At 41.7% G+C, this 27,356-nt stretch overlaps 1 protein-coding gene across 2 annotated transcripts; it reads right to left on the minus strand.

Moving 5' to 3' along the window:
• Positions 1-1,637: 1,637 nt before the first annotated feature.
• Positions 1,638-26,115, minus strand: hnf4a (hepatocyte nuclear factor 4, alpha). 2 transcript variants are annotated; one of them, XM_023834841.1, is made up of 10 exons: positions 25,973-26,115; positions 9,247-9,421; positions 8,556-8,650; positions 7,394-7,500; positions 6,792-6,947; positions 4,823-4,910; positions 4,148-4,300; positions 3,223-3,459; positions 2,733-2,855; positions 1,638-2,434 (listed from the first exon to the last, which is right to left on the minus strand). In XM_023834841.1, exons 1-10 carry the CDS (start codon positions 26,019-26,021, stop codon positions 2,292-2,294), a joined length of 1,326 nt encoding a protein of 441 aa, XP_023690609.1. In that variant the 5' UTR covers positions 26,022-26,115; the 3' UTR covers positions 1,638-2,291. The 2 variants fall into 2 exon arrangements, with proteins under 2 accessions (XP_023690609.1, XP_023690608.1); XM_023834840.1 differs by lacking the exon at positions 25,973-26,115 and adding an exon at positions 11,620-11,781.
• Between the last annotated feature and the right edge of the window lie 1,241 nt (positions 26,116-27,356).

Below are 27,356 nucleotides of genomic sequence, written 5' to 3' on the forward strand. Positions count from 1 at the left end.
CAAAGGAAGTCCAAAATAGCAAAGTTACAGTTTATGAAGTAAAACTGTGTGCAGACGTCAGGAGAGGTAGGTGAGGGCAAGCATGATGACCCATTTGTCAGACTATGGTGACCCAGTGCTTAATTCCCCTTCTTAAGAGAAATGTCATCTGAACAGAAAAGTCAGACTAGGGTAATGACTTTTTAGACAAACCTTGTGAAGAAAAACCAAATATTTTGGCTTTGCATACATTAATTAATGTTCTACCAAAATGCACTGAAGGCCAGCTACCCAATGTTGGTTAAGTTCCATAAAACAGAGGCTGTCTCTAGCTACATCCAGTTTAGACAATGCTGTATCAAGTTGTAAAGTACTGGAGTATGATGGGGTGGCGCAATGATTCATGGTGGGGGGGGGGGACAGCTCATGTAATCTGCACCAAGTTATACTTTAACTGAATTTGTTGCATGCACATTTTAATAACCCTGAATTGCTTTAATATGGTTTTGTACTATGATGGAATTAAGCAGAATAATTAGCTTCTGCTTCATGAATGTAGCTTGAATGTCTGGTGTGTCATTCGTTTGCCCTCTTTGTAACCAAATTAGATTCATAATGCTATTATGGAAACTCCTGGGGGCAGAAGGTGCATCCCTGCGTCATGGCGGCCGGCTTCGGTGACCTCATTAATATGACGTCCCTCACGTAGATGGAAGACACGCAAAATCTTTGTCACATTATGTCATCAGTTAGTTATACAAAAAAAAAATCACTTTATTGGCTCAACAAGAAATAGCACAGTTTCATGTAAAAATAAAATCCTGACATTGAATTCCAATTCACATAACATGATCTGCTCTTCCTGACCGTAGGCAGTGGTTCGAATACGCCGTTATTTCAACTCCGCAAATTATCATATTGTACAGGTTGTGACAATTTGTGTCCAAAGACAGGGAACATTTTTCTTTTAAATTATCTAATGTCAACATTTCGGAAAAGTAAGAACTGAACAAAAGCATCACTTTGTTAATTTTACGTCGATAGATTTCGCTTGCCGGAGAAGAGGTGTGTGATATGAGGCATCATCCATGTTATATTCGCTTATCCTGGTGGGGGTCACAGGCTAAGGGTTTTTATAACATATAGTTTATGTGTGTTCATTTTCATTAATGCTATTATATTGTAGCAAAGAGTTTAACACCAAGCACATATTACGTAAAATATTATTTAAAACAAGAGAAGAAAATGTACAGGGCAGAATCAGATTTAGATGGCTCAGAAAAAAATAAAATTGTATCTTTAGGCAATGTAATATAAATACTCTTTAGGGGGGAGATAAAACATGTTTAATTATTTTAATCTTACTGCAGCAACCAAATACACAATTTAGAGTTCTGGATTTCTTTATAATCTATATATTTTCTAGCGGCTATGAGAACTATACAGGTCAGTAAGTTTGACTTTCTTTAGCCTAGAATGAGAAATACTGTACAACAACACTAACATAACCAGAAAAACTAATGAGCCAGATGCACACGAAACTGTAACAATCCCAGATTATCAAATGGACTCGACAACTTCAACCACAAATAAACTAAATAAACTAAAACCACAAAATGACTCAAAGGCACATAGAAATCAGTCACAGTGCTCATGAATGAGGTTGAATGTATACATTTTTGTATAAACTTTTAAATGTTTTATTCTTCTGTAGAATGCATTATATTGTACAGTCCTGAGTTATGTACAGCAAAGAAAACATAATAAACACTGGAATTTAAGGGTCATTTCCGTTGCTGGCAGTGGAACAAAACAAAACAAAATTAAACGAAACAAAACAAAACAAGCAACACCAGCAATCATCTTACCTGATTTCTCTGGTTTTACACTTGAAAGCAAAAGAAAAAAAAGATTTTGGATACTCACATAACCTGATACATGTCTAAAAAGACCACTTCTGTAACTGTAAAAGAAGTCTGTTGAGCTCTTATGCCCTGATAAAACATAGTTCTCATATAATTGTCAAGTTTTTTGTTATTTAAAAAAATAGTGTGATGCTGGCTTTGCCTGCTGCTAACATTTTAATAATGCTATTTTTTTGTCTATGTTATGATAAAGAATAATACTTATTTTTAAATGCACATGTCAAAAGTCAGAAATCAGAACCTAAACATGTACAATCAATGTAGACCACGCATTCTTTATTAATATTTTGTTTACGCTCCTTCTGCTGTTCCCATAGAGAGCGGAATGAGGGAAGCCTTAAAGAATGTGTGGCTGTAAGGGGTGGGGAGGTGGGCTTCAAAGGGACCTCAGATACCCTCCTGCTTGGTGATGGTGGGCTGGGGGATGGAGCTGGTCTGCTTGGGCACCGTGGCGATGACGCCCTGGGTCATCTTATAGTGCTCTGAACTGGACGCTGCAGGGGGTGATGGGATTGGTGTCTCAGGAGTGGCTGCGGGGCGGCAACAACACAGATCAGGGCGCACGCAGCTGACCATTCAAGAAAGTCATATTTACTTTTACTGATAAACTGAAATTAAATAAACCAAAATAAATAACCTGGAAAATAAACTAAAAATACACATATAACATTTCTAGTGCTGTTTAGGAACAAAACGGAGGGGTTTTTTTTCCATTAAAATAAGCCTGATTACACTGTAATCAAACTCTAGCATACGGTATTTTTGACAGAGGTCACTTGACCCCGCTTTGTGAGGCAGGTCTGCTGCCAGCGTGCCAGGAATACTCACAGATCTGGCCATTGTGAAGGGGTGTGGCCATGCTGCCAGCTACAATGACATTGCTATTGAGGTGCTCCTGGACCAGGTGAGGGTGAAGAGTGTGCGGCGCATGGGGTGCCTCATTGGCTGAGCCTGGGCAGAGAGAATGCATCTCATTAAGGCTGAGAGAACAATGATGCTGTCATGCAGATCAAGTTCATCCATCCTTTCAAAAATATGTATACTGCTGATGATCCATAAACTGTACCATTGGTATATACAAACCAGCTTCTATTTTCACCCATATTCTCAGATGGAGAATGAACAGCTCCTCTTTTTACACTCATACACCAGCATTAATTCCAAAGAACAACCTATACAAAATACCATTCATTTCTCCAGGATCTCTCCTAGTTGAGTATGACAAGGTTCCTAATCTACCACATTCAATGGAAATCATATTTATATTTTTGCTTTGCTAAACATATGAATAGAACTATGTGTCTTCAAGCCATTTTACCTCCCAGCAGCATCTCCTGCAACAGATTGTCTATTTTGGCCATGCCGAAGAGCTTGACGAATTGAATCTGCTCGATCATCTGCCAGGTGATGCTCTGTAGCGTGGGCAACAGCAGGAGCAGCTCGCCGAAGCGGCCACGCGAGTCGTACTGCCGGTCGTTGATGTAGTCCTCCAGACTAACCTGTACTTGGTAACGCATGCGCTTGATCTTCCCAGGGTCACTAAGTCCCTTGGCATCTTGGAGAAGGAGGATGATGGTTAGCAGCTGGCAGTGTCAAAAGCAGCACATCCAGTCACAACAGACTGTTTGGAATATCCTGTCCTCATTGCTCTCTCCAGCTTCCTGGCCTCTCTAGAGTACCGTCTGTACCGTCTCTGATAATTGGAAGACATAACATCAAGACCAATATATTTAAACCGCAGCTCTAAGACAGCAGTAGTCTGACCATCCAGCGAGGGACAGTTTCTAATCAATGGGAATGTTTGTGAATTTCTCAAGGTTCCATTTACACTTGCTTAGCTGTGGAGTCAATGCCTTAAATCTAGCTCCGCCGAGGTCATCATAAAATAAAGAATGTGATTAACACTTGGCCCTGCCACACTTCGCATCAACTGACATGGAATACTTCCTTGTAAAAGACATTATCTTACTGTACTGCCCTATTTTATGATGGTGGAAAATTAGGTCAGGTGGCTCTAGAGTCAATTCCCAGGTAGGTCATCATTGTTCTACCAAACACCAGTAACTGAATTAAGTATCTCAGATGTATTTATGAGTAAGACTGACCTTAAAAGAATAAGTGATTCCACAATGTAGCATATTAGCACAAGAGTGAAAATTGCCAAAATAAAACAAAAGGGATGGGCTGTGTTAAAAACGACTAGTATTAATTCCATTGCAAGGTGTGTCATTTTGTATTCATACCTGGGTCAAAGAAAACAATAGCTTTCAAGCAGGCGTATTCGTTATCGTCTATCTGGAGATCCTGGAAGGGCAACACGAGCTCGTCGAGGATCCGCACTGCCACTCGGCTGACCTCCAGTTCAGGGCAGTTACGTGGAATTATGTGGTCATTTCCTGCAAGAGAAAAAAAAAACACATGTAGTGACTATATTTGGCAGAGACGAGAAACTATTCAATAATCACACAGGAGAAGAACAGATGACAAATAATTAACTACAAATGTGAAATATAGCAAATTTGTTAATAGTTAAAATGTGCACTGGCAGTGAAATGGATGTGAATAAAAATGTTGTTTATCCTCTATATGGATTATATTTCTGGAATAGAGAACATTTTCACTTGAAATAAACCTCAAAACTTAAAAATAACCTCTTTATTGCTTCACAAAACAACTTGCAATTTTACACCATTTTTGTTAAAATTTAAACTTTTAAGTATATGAATAGCCCTGTCTCAACAATGTGCACAATTACTCATACACCTATATCAGCAAGAACTTTTCCACAACCATTCGACAGTGAGTCTCCGGCACACCTTTCAAGGTATTTAAAAAATCACCCAATTTTAAGGCTAAAATAAGATTTTTCTTCTCCTTCAGACCTACATGAGGCAAAACACCGCAGGCTGAGAATTTACCTAATAGCAACAGATCTTTGTAGAGCATCGACCTCTTGGCAGCCCCTAGAAGAAGATGTTCTCCCGCATGGGCTCTCAGTAAGGCCACCTGAAAATTAAACACACGTCCCCAATTCAAGTTCCAAGTAACAAGTTCTAAGCAACAGAAGAACCTTCAGTCTCCACACATATTGATTTTCAGTTTGAACCCTGCCAGCAACAGACCATGACATCTCAGAAACAGGATGCAGGCGAGACTGTAAACGTCATATGATGTAAACATGAAATATTGGTGATCTGTTAAGACACATAATTGTTAGAGCTTCCAATTTATCTTCAGTATCTGTTGCCATTGATGGGACGGAGGTTGCAGTTCCCGTAGTTCTCATGTGAATCCATGGTTCTGCTAGTTCAGTTCCTCTAATAGAGAATTAGAGCATATATCTGTAATTGTTGAACTGCAGTAAGACATGATGGACGGTGGCTGATAGAAGTGACCTTCCCCAGGGAAAAATGGACAGAACGGCATAAACGAGGAGTTTCCCACCTCCTTAAGGTCAAAGGTCTGGAGCTACACCTGGAGATCCTTATGACATGGAATGACTCGGTGTGAGAAGATCCACATGCCAGCCTTTGCAGTTACTCAAAATCCACAAATCAGTTACTAAACCCTGTTTATCATGTTGTTAATGATTCTGGAGTACACGGGAACCGATATAACTTTTAAAACCAGTTCATCATATTCTAACAGGAGACATCAAAACATATTAACCAAACTGGTTCAAACCTACAGATTCCAGACCCCATTTTCCATCATTTAGTGTCTCTCGGATGCTGAAGCCTCCAGCCGTGGAGCCAGCTATAAGGGACGACTTTATGCATTGCTCAGGGGAAGAAAAAAAACATGGACTGTCTGTGGGTCGACCAGGACCGGACTGGGAAACACTGATTTAAAGTAATGGGCATGTGACCCTGGATGGGACATTATGCCCAACAGTACTGAACACTGCGGCACATAAAGTCATTATCTAACCATCTGTAACTGTTTATGTCAGGGGTGCCCAACTCCAGTCCTGGGGGGCCGGAGCCCTGGGTTTCTCCTCATGTAACACACCTGATTCAACTCCTTGTGCTAATTACCACGTCGCTCTTGAGCCGAATCATTTATGGTGGAACAGGGAAAGAACTAAGCTACACAGGGCTCCGGCCCCCCAGGACTGGATTTGGGCACCCCTGGTTTGTGCAGTGCAGCATCACAGTAAGTTTGCCGGCCATTCCCAGGAGTGGGGGTCAAGGGGCAGGAATCACTCAAACTGGCGTGCCACTCAGACACATTCTTCTTTTTCTACTTGTTATAATAATAATAATAATAATAATAATAATAATAAAATATCAGTTACTAAACCCTTATATCATTATTATTATTATTATTATTATTATTATTATTATTACAGTTGACCCTTCTGCATTGTGGGGGTTGGGGGCGTGGGCCCCCCACGATCTGGAAAAACCACATCAAATTTTTTCGGTCCACTTGGCGTGAGCGGAGTGAAATGATAGGAGAAACATGGGGTACAGAAATCACCGTGAGATACAACGTGGGAGGCTGCCGTAAACGCAATCGGTGTCCTCCAAACCAGCATTCTACGCGTTTTTTATGTATTTATGGGTTACTAAACCTTGTGTGTTGTTTGCTGGCCTTTGCGTGTCAACTGCTGCTTTCACAAAACTCCCAAAAACTGCCACATAATTCCCATTAAGTTTCTTACGCCGACCCCGCGATGGGGAAAGTCGCAATGCAGAAGGGTCATTATATTATTATGAGCAGACTTGACCACCTTGTTTGAGGAACCTAAACTTAATTAATTCACACCACCTGGTGCCTCTCCAGTAGAACTGAAGATTGATCTTTCTGAAGTGATACCAGACACATTATATGTTTATGGATGAAGCTGCCAGAACCTTCCGGTGGCCGCACAGCGGACAGTACCTGGTCGTCCAGCGGGAGGTCACAGAATGCCGGGATGTACTTCGCCCACTCCACCAGGACCAGCAGCTGCTGCTTCATGGATTCACACACGTCTGTGATGGTGGCCATCTTCTTTGTCCTGATGTCGCCGTTCAGAATGGGCACTGTGGGAGAAATCTGAAACATCACGGGATACCTTGAATGAAGAGGAAATTGGCAAAACCAAGAGGGTTTCACCTCCAGGCAATCTGCAGCACCAGTGCAATGTGGCATCATGACAGTTATCAGTAATAATCCACTGTTTATAAAAACTTGACATGTTCCAGTCATTTCAGTTTTTCTTCATTTTTGTCTAAATATTGTCTTTTAGTGTAGTGTGCAATCACATATTGGCATAAAAATACTCCAGGTAATAAGTGCATAATATTAAGTAGTATTTTAGATATTTCATGTTGTATAAACTGGTTCCTGAGAGAAGACCCTGCCAGAAGGTAGAAGCTAAATGACAGTGACCCATTTATTTCTGTATCTCAGAAGCCACGATACACCAACATAATGTATATTTCCAATGAATAGCCATGTATGTCAACATGCATTGAGAGAGGCCATCTGTTTTAACACACCTGTCTCGATAGAACATCCGCCTGGATGAGGGCATTTATGGAAGGCAAGCTGCTGTCTTCGTAACTGGACCTCCTCGTACTGATTCTGTCTCTTTCGTTTTGTACGGCTGTAGAGAAAACAGGTCTATTCATTCGAGAGTAAGAAAATCATGTTACATCACTCCTCGCTTGCACCATTAATGCAATACATCCTGATCTTCCTGTCAGGTCCATTTCTACAGTGATATACTGCATGTCCAAACAACTTCCAACTGCTTTCCAATACACTTTACTTAATGAATTATAATGGTCGGTATAAGAATTAAGGATGCTGTGTCCTGCATTATGAAGGTATCTGTAGTGCATTATAGATATTGAGCTCTATAAAGCATTCATAATGCATCATTACCATGGGTATAATCTCTTATGCCTTTTAAAAAATATTTCTAGCCATGTTTATAATGCTTTATAAATACATTATAATGTGTTATGAATGTGTTCATAGATTCTTACAGACACGGCATTCATAGAAAGTGTTGTGAAAAATTGCATATAATATGCTAATTCAGTCAAGTACATATGAAGTCCTACATGAAGTAGTGTTGGTGTCTTACTGCAATATCCTTAAGGCAATGTTTTGTGGGGAAAACTAACCAACAAGTATCAGGTGGAAGTAAGTTTGAGAAGCTAGGTGAGTTAAACTTATTGCAGAGTTTGAAGAGTGAAACATACCGGTTTTAAAACAGATTTTGTCTTACAGCTCTGGACTTTTATCGCTGTCAAATTATGATGCTGTGGAAGTGTTTGTTCAGCAAAAGCCAGACCTACATTTTTATGCGCTCTCTAGTGAACATTAACGACCGACCACTTCTTGCATCACAGCCCAGCAGCTCCTCCAATGGGTTCGTTCCGAGCTTCAAAGCCACTTTGTCCACTGTATTCTAATTGGCCGACAAGCAAGGCTACCTCAAGTCACCCCCGGTTGGTGATTATTTAAGGAATGAACTATTATTCCTTTATTACTCCTGCCTCAGCAATATCTACCTCAAAATAGCAAAGATAGCAGAAGTGGCTCCTTTTCTGAAGCCCGTGGAAAGCATCCAACACAACACAGTTTTCTGACACAACACAGTTTTATGATACAACACAGTTTTTGGACACAATACAGTTTTTAAATAAATACCTTCTTTTTTCATTCCCGCCCGGAAGCACTTCTTCAGCCTGCAATATCGACACTGGTTCCTCTTGTCTTTGTCCACTATGCACTGTCGGTTGAACCTGGAGTTAGAAATCATACGAGTTCTAGAATGACAAGTTGACTGCGACTTGGGGGGAAAACAAACGTTGGCGGTGAGAAAACGGACAGCCAGCCGCTAAATCTGTGCACATCTGTCACTATAATGTCACAACCTGTTTGTTTTATGAGTTCCCTTTTCTGCCAGGGAACCTGTTTTTTGATTTTCCCAGTGCTATGTCGTGCATTTTGGTCTAGGATGTTGCCTGCTAAATCAGGTACAGCGTGCTTCTTTTTTTTCCAATGCAAAGCTAAGGAGAGATATTAAAATAATGGGGGGAGGTGGGGGGAGGGGGTGGCATGGGGGAATGAGCGAATGTTGCAGATTTCTGTTGGGCTAAGCAAGAAAAGGTAAGCAAAAGCTACCAACTAAATTCCCAGGGGTTTTTGCATCTGTGCGATACGAAAAGTTTTTAAAATATTCAGAAGAATTAATGTGTAGCTGTTGTGCATGCAACAGGAGTCGCTTTAGGTAAAAATAAAGGCATATTATATTTTGTTATATGGGACACTGGAGGGCTCCATGCAAAGGGTACTATTGGAAGAAGAGGCTGGGACAGGGAGCTGGACGGATCCATACCTGCAGGAGTACATGTGGTTTTTGCGGACGCTGCGCCTGAAGAAGCCCTTGCAGCCATCACAGCTGGACGCCCCGTAATGTTTCCCCGTGGCCCGGTCCCCGCAGATGGCACAGAGGGTCCCTGCCCCCAGCTGGTGGGCGGCATTCATGCCGACGCTCTCTGTGGGCGAGGAGTCTGAAACGACAGCCAGAGGGGAGACGCCGGTCAGGCATGTCCATCAGCGCCGCTCGACTTCTACAAGAAGGGAATGATGCTGGAAACTAGCTGAGGTTCAATTTCAGTGTCTGGATGAACTGAAGCAGCAAACTGTTATGGAGGCCATGGGAAGCAGCAATGGCAGAATGTATCTTATATAACAGATTTCAAGGTTTTTTTAATGGCAGCCTCTGAATATCTCAATATTTTTATACCAGCAATTTGTTGATTATTTATTTTATTACATTATAATATGTTGTTATATTTTTATTACATTATTTTGTTTATTATTACTTGCTGGAATATGATGTTTATTAATTAATAATTTATTATCCTGAATCTGTGAATAAAACTGCTATTTTTCCCACGAGGATATGCATATTATATATTTACTGGAAGAAACCAGACAGATAGGAGACAGAGGAGTTATCCAAAGAAAATAAATAATGAAGAACATTTGCGGGAGCTTTAAAACTGCTGGATGTTACTTTTGCTGAACAAGAGCAAGAACTGAACCAAATTCTTCCCTTCGTTAGCCATAGTGCCTGGCTATTACTGCTGTTACACATTTAGCATGAGGTTGGGAACCCTCGTGCTGTCACAGAGATCTGGGGATCACCCCACATTTTGGGAGATTAGGTTATTGAAAAAATGCTGGATTTTACCAAGAGCCCAAAAAGAACAACACTGACAGAATTATATTTCCCTTAAACCTAAAAGTGTGGATCCCAATGATTCGAGGGGCTTTTCCAGAAAAAAAAACTTCAAATTTCTGTTCTTCCTTTATATTGCTAAATACCAGTGTATGTCTTCCTTGTGAAAGACGTCCCTCACAGGCATCTAGGCAGTTTTAGGTGAAAGGTTACATAGACACATCTTCAAAAGAGAATATTTATTATTTTCAACACCTCAGTTCCATTATAAAGCCTACATACACATAAATATAATGTGTAAATATGTGCATGTCAATTAAAACAATGATGATTATATCATTTCTTAATCAGTGATGGAAAAAAATTATATTTGAGTTTTAATTTAGTTAGTTTAGTATTTATCATGAGTCAACAATTTTGTCTTTCATCTGAGGTTGCACCATTTCAATAAGCAGCAGTAGACTTCCAAATAGCTGATTCCATGAATAGAACATGCCAGTTATTCATCTTGCTGTTCGAGAAGCACGAGCAGAACACCTTCTCAAGGAATACTCTGCTGAAGATTTAATCATTATACAAGATGAAGTGCCGTTCCTTTAAAATGGTGACAATGGCAACTTTGATTGCATTAATACCAAAGAAATTCCTTCCAAACTGATTAAAGACAGGAGAGCTCCTCCACATTAAGCCAATAGAGAGATGGCTAAATGCCAAATGATTAAGAAGCTGATCATACAATGTAACAAATATTGATTGGGTATGTTCTATACCCAAGATAAAACATGATTTATCTGATTATTTCTTGTAAGACAATCAGCAAGGATGGGCTCCGTCAGTTACACACGCACCTAGTCGTTCACACAAATATGTTTCACTCACCCTAGTTGTGAAACAGTCAAGGAGCAAGATATTTCTAACTAAAATCGTCATGAAACTCTTTATAAAGATCCACTCCCTGAATTATCTATGTAATACTATGCAAAACATACTATGCAACAGATGTTATAACACCATGTGACATACTAAGCATTAAGCCACTTATTAGACAGAAGACTTCAGTAAATTGAATTATGACAGATCATCTGAAACATTGCATTTACTTTGAATGCTTACTTGGAAAGCTTCTATGTAATATTTGATAGATAAATCATATTTTCTTCATTTAAAATATATTTGCCATAGTGAAAATGCATTTTATATAAGTCTTTGCCAAAAATGTTTGCTTGTGAAGGAAAAGCATAATTTTTTTGAGATAAAACATTTAGAATAGCTTTACTGTATTGACTTCATTATAATGATGAAAGAGGACAGGACCCCAAAGTCTTTTACAGGTTTTGTTTTCACATTTCGCAAGTGTAGTATGGTTCCCATCAGAAGACCATCACAAGCAGTGGTTCTGTTGGCTGTGAGACGTTGTGTGAGGGCTGCTGGACCCTGGGGGTCATCGTGTCACGGTGTCATGTGCAGGATGTCCGCAAGGTCTAAAACTCAAAGTCCATAAGCCGACCCCAGAAAATGACTCACCTGTGCTCATCGCGAGCACCTGCATGTTCTCAAACTCCAGCGTGGTGTAGGCTGGGTCCAGAGCCTCGCTGTAATCGGCCATGTCCATGTCGAGCAGTGCTTTGGATAAACGCATTCTCAGCCAGCACACGCTGGGGCAAAGGACTTGTCTCTACCTGGGTCCCCGGCCCACCCTTCTGCCGAAGGCCCCGCCCCATGTGACACCTCTATCAGTTTGTGGGGACACAACAGATTGATTGACAGCACAGGGCTCCTCTCCTCAGAGAGGTAGAGTAGCTACTCGGTTAATTTTTAGCCACCGATCCAACGTGGAGCCAAAGCTGGTTTTTAGAGAGATAGCACCAGTGGGACTGATGAGATTTCTTTCTTGTTGAACCAATCTGTACTAGGACCCATAAAACTCCTCATCATTCCACATCAGCAGGTGTGATTAGTGATTATTGCAGCTACTTATTCTGGCTTCAACCGGCTGAAGTTTCTTTGAAGGATATTTACCCACATATTCCGATGAATCAGGGTAACAGGGCAGTAACTGTGTTATATTTGGCCTGCCAGAGCTCATCTGATGATTTGTTCGTGAATGACAGTCAACAAAACAGAAGAAACTAGGCTGCAATCTACGTGTAGAAAATTAACTGAAATCACAGCCAGGTATACTGCTGAGTGCTCTTTAACTTTGTTTGCTTTATCTGAGCATTCTAAACTGGAAAACACCCTAAACTGCAGGAGCGTAAGGAATGGGGAAATTTTAGGGTGTGTCATTCGCTGGGTATGTCATACGTCTTTCTGCGTTACGTCAGTCTGCCAATCACTTGACCAAAAGAACAGAACTATATCTTACTTGCGAGACTTTGCTGCAGTGCGGCACAGGAGGAAGACTCCATAACGTGAGAAAAATGTCAGAATTATGGGGATGGTTGCTGCTTAATTTTCAAGAACAATCCTGGCTGTTATCGTTCGTGCCTAAAAACTTGTTTCAGTTTCTTGTGTTTTTTTGGTAAGTCAGCTTATCGTTCTGAAGTCATTCGAACCATTGCAGAAACAGTAGTCAATCTGAATTGGCATCCCTCCATAAACCACTCCCCTCAATTCACATGCAAAGGTGAAATGCCAGGAACTGGCCCTCTATTTGAAGAAGGGAAAGTAGCTGCAAAGCAACAGGTCAATGATCTTTGGGGCACGAAAGCGGCCTGGTGAATTTCATAATTTCCTGCATGAGGTGAACATTAGATCTGTAAAAGCAACTGTGCCTCATTTCCTCAGTTCTTCTGAGGTTACCTTGCATTATGGGGTGCAGCTTTGCCTATCCATCGCTCCCAATGACTAATCAAATCAGAGAATGAAAGTGTTTTTGCTATTTATTCTGATTGGTCAACCCTACTATCATGCCAATTCTGAAGGCCCAGATAAAATGTCACCATGCCCCCTGTACCTTCAGTTGCTTACCTGATATGTTCATCCAAATCAAGTCATTTTAACTTTAGTTATTTATGCAACCAGACATTTTACTGGTGCGGTTCAGGTTGTATACCTCACTGAGACTTTGAAATTAATCAAACTACTTCTGTTGCTCTTAAACAGAATTCTGACAGACGATTTCACTGATATTGATCCTCAGTGTCCCTTTAAGTTGCAAACTGGAACTGTATAGTGTTCATGGAAGACAAGGATCTACTCTGGTCTGTAAAATTGGGCTTAGATCACTCCCCTATCATGATAGATTGTTAATTATTTCTGTGGTATTGTAAGTAAAGAACTTCCTCGCTTACATACAGACACATACTCATACATGCAGAAACACACACACATAGTTTATGAAACATATGCCAGACCAGCAAACACTGATCACAAGTGTCTAGAGTGTGCAATATAGAGAGGGAGAAAGAATTCTGGAGTCCAAATCCATACACAGTTGCCAGCATCAGTCTGAAACACCTGAAGAAGTTGTGTCATAGAATGACTCACCTCCATGAAGAATATCTTATCAGTCCTCTCATTAAGTCCCTTATCTCAGCACACATCTTCATTTTCTGTGACCTCCTCATAACTGCAATAACAGCCTTATAAAAGACAATCTACAAGGTGAAATCTTTCCTTCCTTGACACGGTGCCAAACCATGAGGGAATGTTTCAGATTTTTGCACGGTATACCAGCGCGTAAATGCAGAGAGGCTTTTCTGGCACCACATTTTTACATACTTTGTTTTAAATATGGAAATCTAGTGCCTAATTCAAATACACAAGGTCTCAGCCAGATCAATATCATTTCCTTTTTTGCCCCCCCCCCCCTACCCAAAAGAGAATATCTGGAGGATATTTTGAGTTTGTGAGCATCAGTTCATATCCCTGCAGGAGGAGACTGAGCGCTGCACCCAGACTGCTTGGCTGGCACTCGGGACTGTTCACCTGCCTCTCGGGACTGTTCACCTGGGACTCGGGACTGTTCGCCTGGCTCTCGGGACTGTTCACCTGGCACTCGGGACTGTTCACCTGGCTCTCGGGACTGTTCACCTGGGACTCGGGACTGTTCACCTGCCTCTCGGGACTGTTCACCTGCCTCTCGGGACTGTTCACATGCCTCTCGGACTGTTCACCTGGCTCTCGGGACTGTTCACCTGGAACTCGGGACTGTTCACCTGGCTCTCGGGACTGTTCACCTGGCTCTCGGGACTGTTCGCCTGCCTCTCGGGACTGTTCACCTGGAACTCGGGACTGTTCACATGCCTCTCGGGACTGTTCACCTGGAACTCGGGACTGTTCGCCTGCCTCTCAGGACTGTTCACCTGGCACTCGGGACTGTTCGCCTGGAACTCGGGACTGTTCGCCTGCCTCTCAGGACTGTTCGCCTGGAACTCGGGACTGTTCACATGTCTCTCGGGACTGTTCACCTGGCTCTCGGGACTGTTCACCTGGCACTCGGGACTGTTCACCTGACACTCGGGACTGTTCACCTGCCTCTCGGGACTGTTCACCTGGCTCTCCTGCCCAGTTAATGGGAATCAGGAGGGATACAATAACCAAACAATGTCCATCACTGCCCAACAGTTTACTTCCTAATATCAACACCCAACCCAAGTTTAATAATATTATACATATTCCACCTTTTATCGACAAAAACACCTACAAGTATTGCATCTATAGTACCATTACCACAACAAGTAATACTGTTACATTTTAATACTACTGCTTTTACTGCAACAACATTTACTTTTACATTTACATGTATTACTATTACTAGTATTTTAATATTACAGCTTCTACTGCCACCAGTATTATTGCTATCACTACTAATGCAGTGCACTACAAATTATGTTTATTAACGTCCATCTTCTGGCAATTTATCCTGGTCAGTGTTACGGGGGCTTTGGCCTTAGAAACCAATTTTTAAAAAAAACTTACAAGATAATTTACTGGATTATTGGGAATAACTAGCCAAAACAATTAAACTGTAAGCTGTTGCTTTTACTAATTTCACCAGGTGTAGAGAAACACCTCTTATTACAACTGTAATACATTTACAATAAATGTAATAGCCTCTTTATTCCTAAATATAACGAGTTGTGGTTAGCAAGTGAAACCAGAAACACAGCCCTACATTATTTAACAACACAATGTTTTAGGTATGGATGAAGTGGTGGTCCATATTTTGGACACCAGAGGTTGGGCTAAATAGCAGTGATGGGTGCTAGGAGAGGAGGGGAGAGCTGCTTGAAAGGAAGACTTCAGCTGTCCTCATCTCATCCTCCATAACAATAAATAAATGCTCTGTGTCTTACAATCAGTCATCCAGGCTGCCCGGGGCTAAAAGTCAACAGCAAATGGCTCTGAAAGACTGATGTAACGCCACTGCTATTTTCCCCTTTGAAACTTCAAACTCCAGTTTGTGAACAAAGTCCTGTCTTTCTTCGGGAATAGCAGTCTCCGGCCACTGACCAAACTCCATTTGAAAGCACTGCCTATTTGTACTTTCTCCTGAAAGATACCTTTGCATTTCAGACGTGCGATCACATTGGGAGGAGACATTGGCAGAAAAAGGAAAAAGAATTAATCGTGCGACCGAAGGGAACGTTTCTGTGGCCTAGAAGAGTGATTGCGTGTGGGATATAAGGAAAGTGCTTCGCTGAGTTTTAAAAGTCTTCCAGCACAAATGAACAGTGTGTTTTATGGTGCAGGGATGTGTCGATAAGGGAAAGAAAGACTTGGAAGTAATGTGCTTGCAGCAGCATATTTGAGTCCAGGAACAAGCCAGCAGTGGCTGACAGTGGGAGATGGTGGCGATATGTGAGTATGATGTACTAGAGAGAACCTTGTCAACTGATCACTATCTGTAAACAGAGTCTGCAGTGGCCTCTCCGCCTTTGAGAGCAACTTTTCATCTCTTTTACTATTTAAGGTCTACTTAAATGTTCCTCTACTTAAATGTTCCTCTACTTAAATGTTCCACTATGCTCATTTTAGTTAAAGACGCTGTCACGGAGTGATCTTACAGTAAATACAAACCTGGCGTTATTCAGGTTAAAAAAGTCTCCTGGGCCATAAGACAGTTTCTTGTTTTGTCAGGTCACAAATTTTGTGTGATGGATGGGTGTGATTTGAGCTCCTCCTTGATGTCTGGGTCTGTGTGACACATTTACAAATACAGGTGGTAGAAACTCCTTGAAAGGATGGTACTGCTGAGTCCAGCTCTTGCTATAAGCTCCCTATCCAAACGGTGTATTCTAAACCGCCTTGAGAATGTCTCAGTTTTATATGTACCCTCTGATCAGATGCGAGCTATCTACGGAAAAATAAAATTATATTGATTTGTTTTGAAATTCATTCTGGTTTATATTTGGATTAAATGTAGCATAAGTCGATTTTAGGCGGGGTGGGGGGGGGGTTATTGGCTCCCACAGTCAGCCACAGCTCTGTATGTGCAGTTGGTATCTTCTCCCTGTGTTACATGGCTTTCCTACTGTATTCCTGCTAACTGATGACTAAATGACGTGTGTATGTGGCCAGTGATGTTGCAGCATCCCGTCCAGGATGAACCTGGCCCAGTGCCTCGTGCTGCTGGGCTGGGCTCCAGGTAACCCTGGGAAGGATAAGTGGTTAGGAGATGGCAAAGCTGACTTTATCCTCTTTGTGGAAGACATAAATATGTAAAACACTGGAAACCACATCCAAGAGGTTTTAATTTTCACAGTCATGCTAAAACACGAAGTAACATGGAATCCACATGTTCTGAAAACTAAACCCAAATAACGAAATATCTGACCATTTTCAAAACCTGTAGTCTGCTTCTTACAAACTATTCAAGCTCAATGTTCACTTCAGAATATAAGACCAAATTGGGATTTACTATTTCCCATTGAAACATTAAGTTAACATTACAAATAATGTAAAACAGCTAGACGTGGATGCAAAAGCTTCTGACCATAGACAGCAGTGTACTTAGAAAACACCTTTACATCCTGACTGTCACGCAGACCCTCGGTGTGCTGCTGTGAGTGAGAATATCTTGTTTTTGGGTTTTGGGGGATTCAGGGTGGAGAAGACCATGAGCACTCCAAGTTGACAGAACCAGAGCCCATATCTCTGTAAAGATTAACTAAAACAGTGATCCATGAAGCTCTGATTGCCCTAACCTACTTTGCTAATCATAAACCAACAGCTCCTAATATTGCACAGCCTCTATAAAATATTTCTCTTTAAGTACAACATCAGTGGGCAATAAACACTTTGGCAAAGAAAGACTGCAAATACGTGGCACATATATGGATGGCAAATACCATCGTTGCCTGTCGTTCTGAATCAGTCGCTTCGTATGTGAGAACACCTCATCCCCGAAAGGACAAGTCAATAAAGTTAACAGAAAAAAGAAACGCGAAAAAAGTAAGTTACGCTACGGATACAATAAAATGTCATATTTATTAATAGAGAAGTGCGACTGAACAATTGAACCGAATGAAGGTGGTCAGAAATGTCTTCATATCTGATGAAAAAGACAAGCTGTACCAGCAACACCAGTAAACTGTGTTGTGAATACGCAGCATGCAAATGTATCACAAGACAAAAAGGCATTATTTTCAATGCATGTATTGCACCTCCTGTGTATGTATTGCCAGCATATTACTTTGTGTAAGGCCTGTGCTGTGTCTGATCAGTATTCTGAATTTCAGCAATGAATATAATGAATATAAATGGCCACAGGTCTTTCCTCATTAAAAAAAAAAACAATTTGTAGCAAATAACCATTTTTACCTCATATCAGCCATGAACTCATAAAAACCCAAGTAGCCTTCTGTACACTAAATAAGTAAACAATTGCATCAATAAACATTGAGACCATTGCTTTTCGTAAATCAATCACGACGTCTGATAATGCCTGTGTAATGATTAACCGCTGTTTTGCTGACAGTTCATTTTGACTGTGGGTTCCATCAATTTATGTGCACTGTCTCTGCCACCCATGATGCAGTTTTTTGGCCAATCAATGCTCTGTTGCTCCATCAGAACAGAAAAGATTTTGTCAGCCAGACAGACGTTCCTGAGCAGCAGAAGGTTTGAGCCTTTCCACCGTAGGTCCAACGCAATCAGGTATAATGACACGTGAGCCCCCCCCCCCCCCCCCCACACACACACACACACATACACAGAGCCACCTTTTACACACAAAATTTTAACATTTTGTTTTTTTTATTACACTGAATTTGCTTTTTGGGGAAATTAACCAACCTACTTCACTTCCAGTTCCTTAAATAGTTCCTTAAGCCTAGATCCTTCAAAAAGTGGGTCACCATCCAGTTTTTTTTATGGTTTTACTAATATCTATGATTTGTTTATAATTTCATCCAGAAACTATATTGTGCTCATTTTCCTGTTCTCTAGGTTCTTAACATTTTTGGGGTTCAGTGTTTACATCCCTGTTAGCTATCTTTCATTACAGCTGGCCTTTTTGGTGTTAAGTGTACATGTCCCTGCTAGCTGTCTTCCTTAACCGCTGCCCTTTTTCGTGTTAAGCGTTCATCTCCCTGTTAGCTGTCTTCCTTAACCGCCGCCCTTTTTCGTGTTAAGTGTACATCTCCCTGCTAGCTGTCTTCCTTAACCGCTGCCCTTTTTTGTGTTAAGCGTTCATCTCCCTGCTAGCTGTCTTCCTTAACCGCCGCCCTTTTTCGTGTTAAGCGTTCATCTCCCTGCTAGCTGTCTTCCTTAACCGCCGCCCTTTTTCGTGTTAAGCGTTCATCTCCCTGCTAGCTGTCTTCCTTAACCGCCGCCCTTTTTCGTGTTAAGCATTCATCTCCCTGCTAGCTGTCTTCCTTAACCGCCGCCCTTTTTCGTGTTAAGCGTTCATCTCCCTGCTAGCTGTCTTCCTTAACCGCCGCCCTTTTTCGTGTTAAGCGTTCATCTCCCTGCTAGCTGCCTTCCTTAACCGCTGCCCTTTTTCGTGTTAAGCGTTCATCTCCCTGCTAGCTGTCTTCCTTAACCGCCGCCCTTTTTCTTGTTAAGCGTTCATCTCCCTGTTAGCTGTCTTCCTTAACCGCCACCCTTTTTCGTGTTAAGCGTTCATCTCCCTGCTAGCTGCCTTCCTTAACCGCTGCCCTTTTTCGTGTTAAGCGTTCATCTCCCTGCAAGCTGTCTTCCTTAACCGCTGCCCTTTTTCGTGTTAAGCGTTCATCTCCCTGCTAGCTGTCTTCCTTAACCGCTGCCCTTTTTCGTGTTAAGCGTTCATCTCCCTGCTAGCTGCCTTCCTTAACCGCTGCCCTTTTTCGTGTTAAGCGTTCATCTCCCTGCTAGCTGCCTTCCTTAACCGCTGCCCTTTTTCGTGTTAAGCGTTCACCTCCCTGCTAGCTGCCTTCCTTAACCGCTGCCCTTTTTCGTGTTAAGCGTTCACCTCCCTGCTAGCTGCCTTCCTTAACCGCTGCCCTTTTTCGTGTTAAGCGTTCATCTCCCTGCAAGCTGTCTTCCTTAACCGCTGCCCTTTTTCGTGTTAAGTGTTCATCTCCCTGTTAGCTGTCTTCCTTAACCGCTGCCCTTTTTCGTGTTAAGCGTTCATCTCCCTGCTAGCTGCCTTCCTTAACCACTGCCCTTTTTCGTGTTAAGCGTTCATCTCCCTGCTAGCTGCCTTCCTTAACCGCTGCCCTTTTTCGTGTTAAGCGTTCACCTCCCTGCTAGCTGCCTTCCTTAACCGCTGCCCTTTTTCGTGTTAAGCGTTCACCTCCCTGCTAGCTGCCTTCCTTAACCGCTGCCCTTTTTCGTGTTAAGCGTTCATCTCCCTGCTAGCTGTCTTCCTTAACCGCTGCCCTTTTTCGTGTTAAGCGTTCATCTCCCTGCTAGCTGTCTTCCTTAACCGCTGCCCTTTTTCGTGTTAAGCGTTCATCTCCCTGTTAGCTGTCTTCCTTAACCGCTGCCCTTTTTCGTGTTAAGCGTTCATCTCCCTGCTAGCTGTCTTCCTTAACCGCCGCCCTTTTTCGTGTTAAGCATTCATCTCCCTGCTAGCTGCCTTCCTTAACCGCTGCCCTTTTTCGTGTTAAGCGTTCACCTCCCTGCTAGCTGCCTTCCTTAACCGCTGCCCTTTTTCGTGTTAAGCGTTCACCTCCCTGCTAGCTGCCTTCCTTAACCGCTGCCCTTTTTCGTGTTAAGCATTCATCTCCCTGTTAGCTGCCTTCCTTAACCGCTGGCTTTTCTGGTGTTAAGTGTCAATGTCCCTGTTAGCTGTCCTCCTTAACCGCTGGCTTTTCTGGTGTTAAGCGTTCATCTCCCTGCTAGCTGTCTTCCTTAACAGTGGCCGTTTTTGGTTAAGTGGTTATGCCACAGTGAGCTATCTTCCTTAACATCTGGCGTGTTTGGTGTTAATGCCCCTGTTATCGGTCTTCCATAAACAGCTGGCATTTTTGGTGTTAAGTGTTCATGTCCCTGTTAGCTGTCTTCCTTCACAGCTGGCATTTTTGGTGTTAAGTGTTCATGCCCCGGTTAGATGCCTGGTGAGCTGTGACACCTTGTTTTTTTTTTTTGGCTATGACACTATAGTGTACTTGGATAAACAGCACCATCTTGTGCAAAATGTGTGGAAAGACCCTAATATCTCCAGCCTTGGTTTAGCCTTCTTAGCTAGGAAAACAGTCTTGCGAATGCACTGGTTAACTAGAAGGAGTGTTGATCACAACAACAAAACTTCATTTTAAGCAAGCATCAGTATTCATGTTGCATGCTATACATCTATACATGTCTAGTGTTAAGTTATAATAATAATGACATGTGTTTGTGCTGTAGCTACGTTATGAACCATAAATAGAGCTATGCAGGTTCTGTGTCCCTGCTCTAATTTCTACTGTCCAGCTGTTTCTGAGAACAGAAGGTTAGAAATATTTACTGGATAAACACATAGATGTATAGATGGATGGAGAGATTTTTTACAGATGTGGTGGATTTTCTCCTGTATTTCAGTTTGTGCACAAGTTTGTATGCAAGAATACACAAGTGATGCCTTTGCAAAGTTTTATGTAATACTGCACTTCACAACTGTCGAATTTGCAATGAATTCCAAACTTGTTCTTATGTGAGCATTTCACAGACAAAGAGTGGTAAAGAATGTCTAGGTGCAGCAATGGAGGTGAGCTTTCAGCACACTGTGTTCTTTGAAACAGAGCAGCAAGTAAGCACTGCACTGCTATAGCTAGTCCAGATTTAAATGCACAATGAAGTAACCCCATCCATCCACTACACGTTTAAATATAGATTGTTACATCCACGGCACTATGTAGCACATCAGTCCATCTAAAGTAGATTTAAATACACACTGTAGCACATCAATCCATTAATAGCACATACACAGTGTAGTACACCAATCCATCCACATTAGATTTAAATACACAGTCCAACACACCAGTCCATCCACAGTATATTTAAATGCACAGTGCAGTACACCAGTCCATCCACAGTATATTTAAATGCACAGTGCAGTACACCAGTCCATCCACATTACATTTAAATGCACTGTGCAGTACACCAGCCCATCCACATTACATTCAAATATACAGTGTAACACATCAGTCCCTCTACAGCAGATTTCAAGACAGTGTACTCTATCAGTCCATCCATAACAGATTTAAATACACTGGGTAATACCCTGGTCAATGTATGCTAATGTTGAAAATACACAGTGCAGTGCTGTGGTCAGTCTATCTGAACTGAATTGGCTTGTACCTGGACTGATGCTGTGGAAAGTGCCATCCTCCTCGAACATTGTCTACGACCTGTCAGCCCCCGAACGAAGATCCGGCCCCTATCCAGGCTGGGCTGCGAGACGCGAGGGTCCTGGGGGCTCAGGCCAGGGGCTGGGCAGCATTGCAGGCACCGTGCTCCAGATTATGTCCTAATTCTTGTCACAATGAGATTTGATTGGAGGCCTGAGTATGCAGCCAAACGGTGTCAGGAGGACAAAAGAGAAAATCCCCCCCCCCCATGCCTGTAGTAAACGGGAGCCCAGTACAATGGGGTAAAGAGCGGTAAAACATGGGAAAGGATCGGGGTATGATATTAGTAATAATACAGTATTTAACACAGAACAATGCTGGGAAAGACCCAAGAGAGACAAGGACCAAATACAGCCAATGTGAGGCTAGACTGGTCAGGAGCCCAGCTCCATAAGGACCTGTAAGCCCTCGTTTGTTGCCTATTGTTGTCTGTTGCCTTTCCAGATGATCTGCATGCACAGATCAGCAAAGCGAGCGAGGGGTTGTGGGCAGGTTTGCATTCAACATGGAAAAACTGGGACATCTAGGGCATGACGGTACATCGGAGGAAACTGCCCTTTAGTGATCTCCAAATACAAAATCACTCAGAAGCAAAGACCTTCATCTCTGAAAGGTTCTAGAAGAGAAGGCTCATTGATGATGCCAGCTTGTGGAAAAATGTCGGAGATGAAAACAAGAGGTCTGACATCTTTATCCCTGTCAAATAATGGCTGATCGGACTCTCTGATGCTTCTCAGGGGCTTCGTGCTATAGCAAAATTCCACCCATTTAAAAAGTATACATTTTGAAAGCTACATCGAAGTTATAAACTAGACCCACCTAGAATCCTGTCCTGTCTAATCAGCACCATAACACCCCATCACACGCATAGAAGGAGCTAGATGAGAATGCGACGGTCCTGCAGGCCGCAGCGTTTATTTTCATTTTCTCATATCAGGGATGAACCACGTCACCTTTCACTTTATGGCCACATCCAAATGAGCTCCTGGCTACCTAATAACCAAGGCAAAAGCTGAACATATCAATATGTACACTGAAAAGCTGGAGGAAAGAGTGAGTGTGAAGAATTACAGCTATCTCAGTCGACACGCTGATGGCGGAACAGCCCCATTTCCCTATACACCCAATCCTGGGACAATAATGAGAAAGAATGATAAGGGCGTTGACTCAGTATTCTCCCCCTGCTGCGCTGGAGATCTGTCTGGGTCCCTCTCATTAACAACCATGAAATAGGCTCAGGAATTCAATTGCATTCTGGAAATCGAATTTAGCTACATTTAGCAACACTTTGAGCTTTGCTATGGTGCTGCTGGGTTGTTTGTGCTGGCCTGGTGGGGGGGCTCTTGTTGACACTGTCGAGGGCTCATTGGAGCCCTGTCATAAACCCAGCCCAGGCTGTGACCCTTTGTCTACCAGGCCTCAGCCACAGAGAGAAGCTGCCGGTCCTGTTCTATTTACATTCAGGGCTCAAGCCAACCAGTTCATCAGCTGTGGTCATGACAGTCATCAGCAATTATGCTTATATTTCCCACACAGACAATCCGTGATTAATACTCTGAGATTGTTATTTTTCTATGGATGTGAGGCAAAGATTGACGAACCACTTGCTTCATCTGACTATAAATACTGTTAAAATACTATAACTGCACGAATATTGTACTGTTGTTTTTCTGCTTTTGCCCTCAGAATATTAAGACATTATGACACAGTTTTCAGTTTAAATGAGTTTTTAAGTAGAATTATTCTTGCATCAATCAAGCGGAATGACTCTCACACGCATTACTATGTGGACTGGATTTTTTATTTTCTTTGCTTGTATGAATCCATCCTTCACCCAACTACTTATTGTGGTCAAGGTCACAAGTCGGGCAGCCTAAAGCCTATCAAAGACAGTATAGAGCACCAGCCATGCTGGCTGCCTTACTAGTCCACCGCAGGGGACACTCTCACGAACTCAGTCATACACTGTGTGTGTTTGACAGACATCAGTTAACCTAATGGCACGGCTTTGGACTGGAGGAAGACACCGGAGTACCTGTAAGTAATCCACAGTCACACAGGGAGAGCATGCAGACTCCACAGACACGGACCAGAGGCAGCATTTGAACCCCAATGCTGGAGGTGCGAGGCAATAGTCTCACCTCCTGAGCAGAGTAGCTATAGCTGTTTCTAAAAAGCAGTTTCACCCTCAAATTAAATTATGCAATTGGACATTGTTATAATTCTGCAATAGGTTGACACCAAGTCCTTTGTTATTCCATGACTTCTGGGATTGGTTCCAGGCTCCCATTACGCTACATACTGTAGGACAAGCAGGCATTGAAATGGGCTTTATGGCCTATTGATGAAGTTAAAGTGGATGCAAAAGGAGCAGACGTCTCAGTGACTTGGTTTAAGCGCCAAGAACACTGTGACCAGGACACTCTAATGTTAAGGTCAGCATAAATGTTAATTAATTAGTATACATGTTAATTTATTAGGATTAATGTTAATTTACTAGACACAGGATGCAAGGAATCAATGTTTAGTTAAATCTGAATGTTGTGTAGAAACATCCTATAAACACTCAATATGATTTTTTTAAGTACAGTTTTTCTTAACAATATTATCATAAATTATTAATAAATGAATTCTTTAACCCTGGACGATATTGTGTGTGAGAGTCTGTGCATGAGAGTGTCGTGTGAGGGCCCAGCATCCCATGCAGTGTGAACCACCAGATGCTCTAAGCTGCCTGCAACCCTAAGCTAGATAAACAGTAGATGGATGGACAAAAGATATTTAAGTGGAACAGCAACATTAATTCTCTTCCTCAAACTGGATCATCAACAAGCCAAAAAATCTGGGTACATAAAGCTTACTGGCTTCATAACCGTGTACAATCCCACACTAAGAAATTACATCAAGACTCCAGGATCAAATATTTTTGTTATTTCACAGTCAAACAGCATAACAGTCATGTTGTTTCACTTTCAGTGTAAAGTGTTTCAGAAGAATTTCAACTCTGAAATGGTCTCAGCACAGATTTGCACAAATAAGTGTGTGTAACTTGGAAGGGCTGAAAGAGGCTTAAAATGGCATTTACAACAATGGCTACAAAGGCCTTATTAGTGTACACTCATAAACAGTCAAGAACAACAACAACACGACTACCACCACCAACAACAACGACGACAACAACAATAATAATAAAATGCCTCAACCTTCAGCTTATAAACTTTGGCCATTGACCACACTGGCCTTACAGTTAACAGTAACCTTGTATTAGAAATAACAATATTTTCCCCTCCACACTTTTTACTCATTAAATGTTGCTTTAACAAATTAATTCTTTCAAAACTGGGAGATGATAAACTGAAGGAGGTGAGTCTTAGCTGCGTTGATGGTTTTTTCCACATCATTTTTCGGTTCCAAATAATAATAATTTTATTTCTTGGAGCAAAATTATCATTTTTATCCTATATTCTTGCAATATTTCACGTCAACTTGTAGTATCACGGCACCCACATCGGAGAAAGTTTACCACTAAAATGGTTATATTTAATAATCTCAAAAAAGCCAACCGTAATATTTAAAAATGAATTTGGAATCTTTTGTCTGATAATTTCTATTCCTCGTTCTAAGATAAAATGACAGGAGTCCGTTTATATCCAGGCCAGTTCTGAGGGCACTGCAATAGTTTCTATACCGATCACAAAATTAGCGGCGGATGAGGGGGAAAACATTCAAAAATCAATAACATTCAAAAACGAAAACTGAGGTTTGCCGCTCTTTCATTCTCATCTTTCATCTTTAGTTCACGCAGAGGCAAAGACTGCCGATATCCTATCTGAATCATTTATTACTTACTGTGTGTGCTTAAAATGGGCCTTTTAATCTCCTATATGACTCTGCCACACCTAAAATGATCCTTCTAAAGTCTTGAGATTAACAAACACAACCATAAACTTTTCTTCCCCCTTCATGCAGAACTAAGAAATCCAGAATTGCTTTTGTTTACCAGAACAAATCTGGTAATAAGACCACAAGGCATATTTAACAGCTGGCTTTGGTGTAAAATACACAATTTATTGGTACAGAAGCTTTGAGGGAAGTGACCAGAAGATGAGAAAACTCACCATATGGAAAGTCCATACTCGTGCCGACCTGTGTTTGATCATTGACCATATTATTCCTCTCTTCTTCTTTCACCTTTCCTGGATTTCTTACACTTGAGGTGTAAAACGTAGGAGTTTGCCAAAGCTTTACCCTGAGAAAGGTGTTGTTGGTGCAAGGTAAGGCGGGTACTCCTCTTATCTTATTGATTTTCCTAATCTGGGCAAACGTGGGTGGAGAGGGTTACACAGTAACCAGCGGCCTATAGGGCAGCTGCAGCCATAGCAACAGTGGTGATAGAAGCAAGCTTCCTGTTTCTACCATGCCTTCTTTCTCGTTTCATTTAGTCCTTCTCTTTCATAAATGGTTGGTTTGCGTGCTGCTTTTTTCAAAGCCTAGCAAGACAACAACTCTGTAAATACAGGGGGAAAGTAAGGGTTTGTGTAGGACCAGACAGAACATTCAGTATGCTACAACTTTGAGACTCCCAGCCACACTTGGGGATTTGAGCATCACTGCAATGTTAGTCTATGCGGGTCAAAAATGACGGCAACTTCCTCTGCAGTTCATTAGCATTAATGTAACTGTATGTTTCAAAGCTGCTGTGCATCACGTGACGGCTGGAATACTAATGTAGCACAGAAGTATTATTTTGTAAATTATGCCTCTCGAAAAATTCATCTGCTAACTTAAAATGGCGGGATTGGGTTTTATCTCATTTCCTGATTAGAACAATCCTTCTTATGTCACGGTGTGAGACTGTGCATCAGTGGAATGGATATCCCTGGGAAGCCGGGCATGATGTGGGAGATTGGAAGAGAGAAAGGCGATGAGAAGATTAATTTCTTTCCAATCAGGCTGGGACAGGACCGAGCTTGTGGCTAAGGCATCGAGTGCAGACTCAAGTTGCTCCTTCAACTCAGTCAGGACTTTTCACGTTGATATATAAAATAAACTGCAAAGGCTGGTGACTGAATTCACAGATTCAGAATAATGACTGATGCTGTCCATAGAGATTTATAGCAAAAGTGCACAGAATCTAAAATCAGTTTATTAAATTAACACATGCAGAGGATTCGTCCTAAATGTTTGAAAATGACTACATTTATTTACGAATCTGACACCATTATTCAAAATAACCTGAAATTTAATGCATGTATACAGTGAGATATGCTATAAGATTCAGATATTGTGTTTAGATATTATATTCATTTTTAGTTTAACACTTGCTTACACAAACATGTGCAAGGTCCCTTCTGGGTTTTCTACAAAATAGTCTTGCGATACCAAATAATTTGCATCACTGCCTTGCTACTTATGGTAGTATTGCTCAAAGGAAATGAGCAGGCATAAGAATCTATGATATGCTTGTACTTGAGCGTTTTAATGTGAACTACATGTGATTTT

This window comes from Paramormyrops kingsleyae, chromosome 6 (assembly GCF_048594095.1).
Source record: "Paramormyrops kingsleyae isolate MSU_618 chromosome 6, PKINGS_0.4, whole genome shotgun sequence".
Classification (NCBI taxonomy): Eukaryota; Metazoa; Chordata; class Actinopteri; order Osteoglossiformes; family Mormyridae; genus Paramormyrops; species Paramormyrops kingsleyae.

Excerpts from the sequence above, each read along its gene's own strand:
- hnf4a (XM_023834840.1), bottom strand. The coding sequence starts at position 11,734 with ATGCGTTTATCCAAAGCACTGCTCGACATGGACATGGCCGATTACAGC. Across the intron at positions 4,911-6,791 it reads ACCTCCCGCTGGACGACCAG|GTGGCCTTACTGAGAGCCCA; the intron begins GTACTGTCCGCT and ends TTTAATTTTCAG. Across the intron at positions 2,856-3,222 it reads GCAGGAGATGCTGCTGGGAG|GCTCAGCCAATGAGGCACCC; the intron begins GTAAAATGGCTT and ends CTCTCTGCCCAG.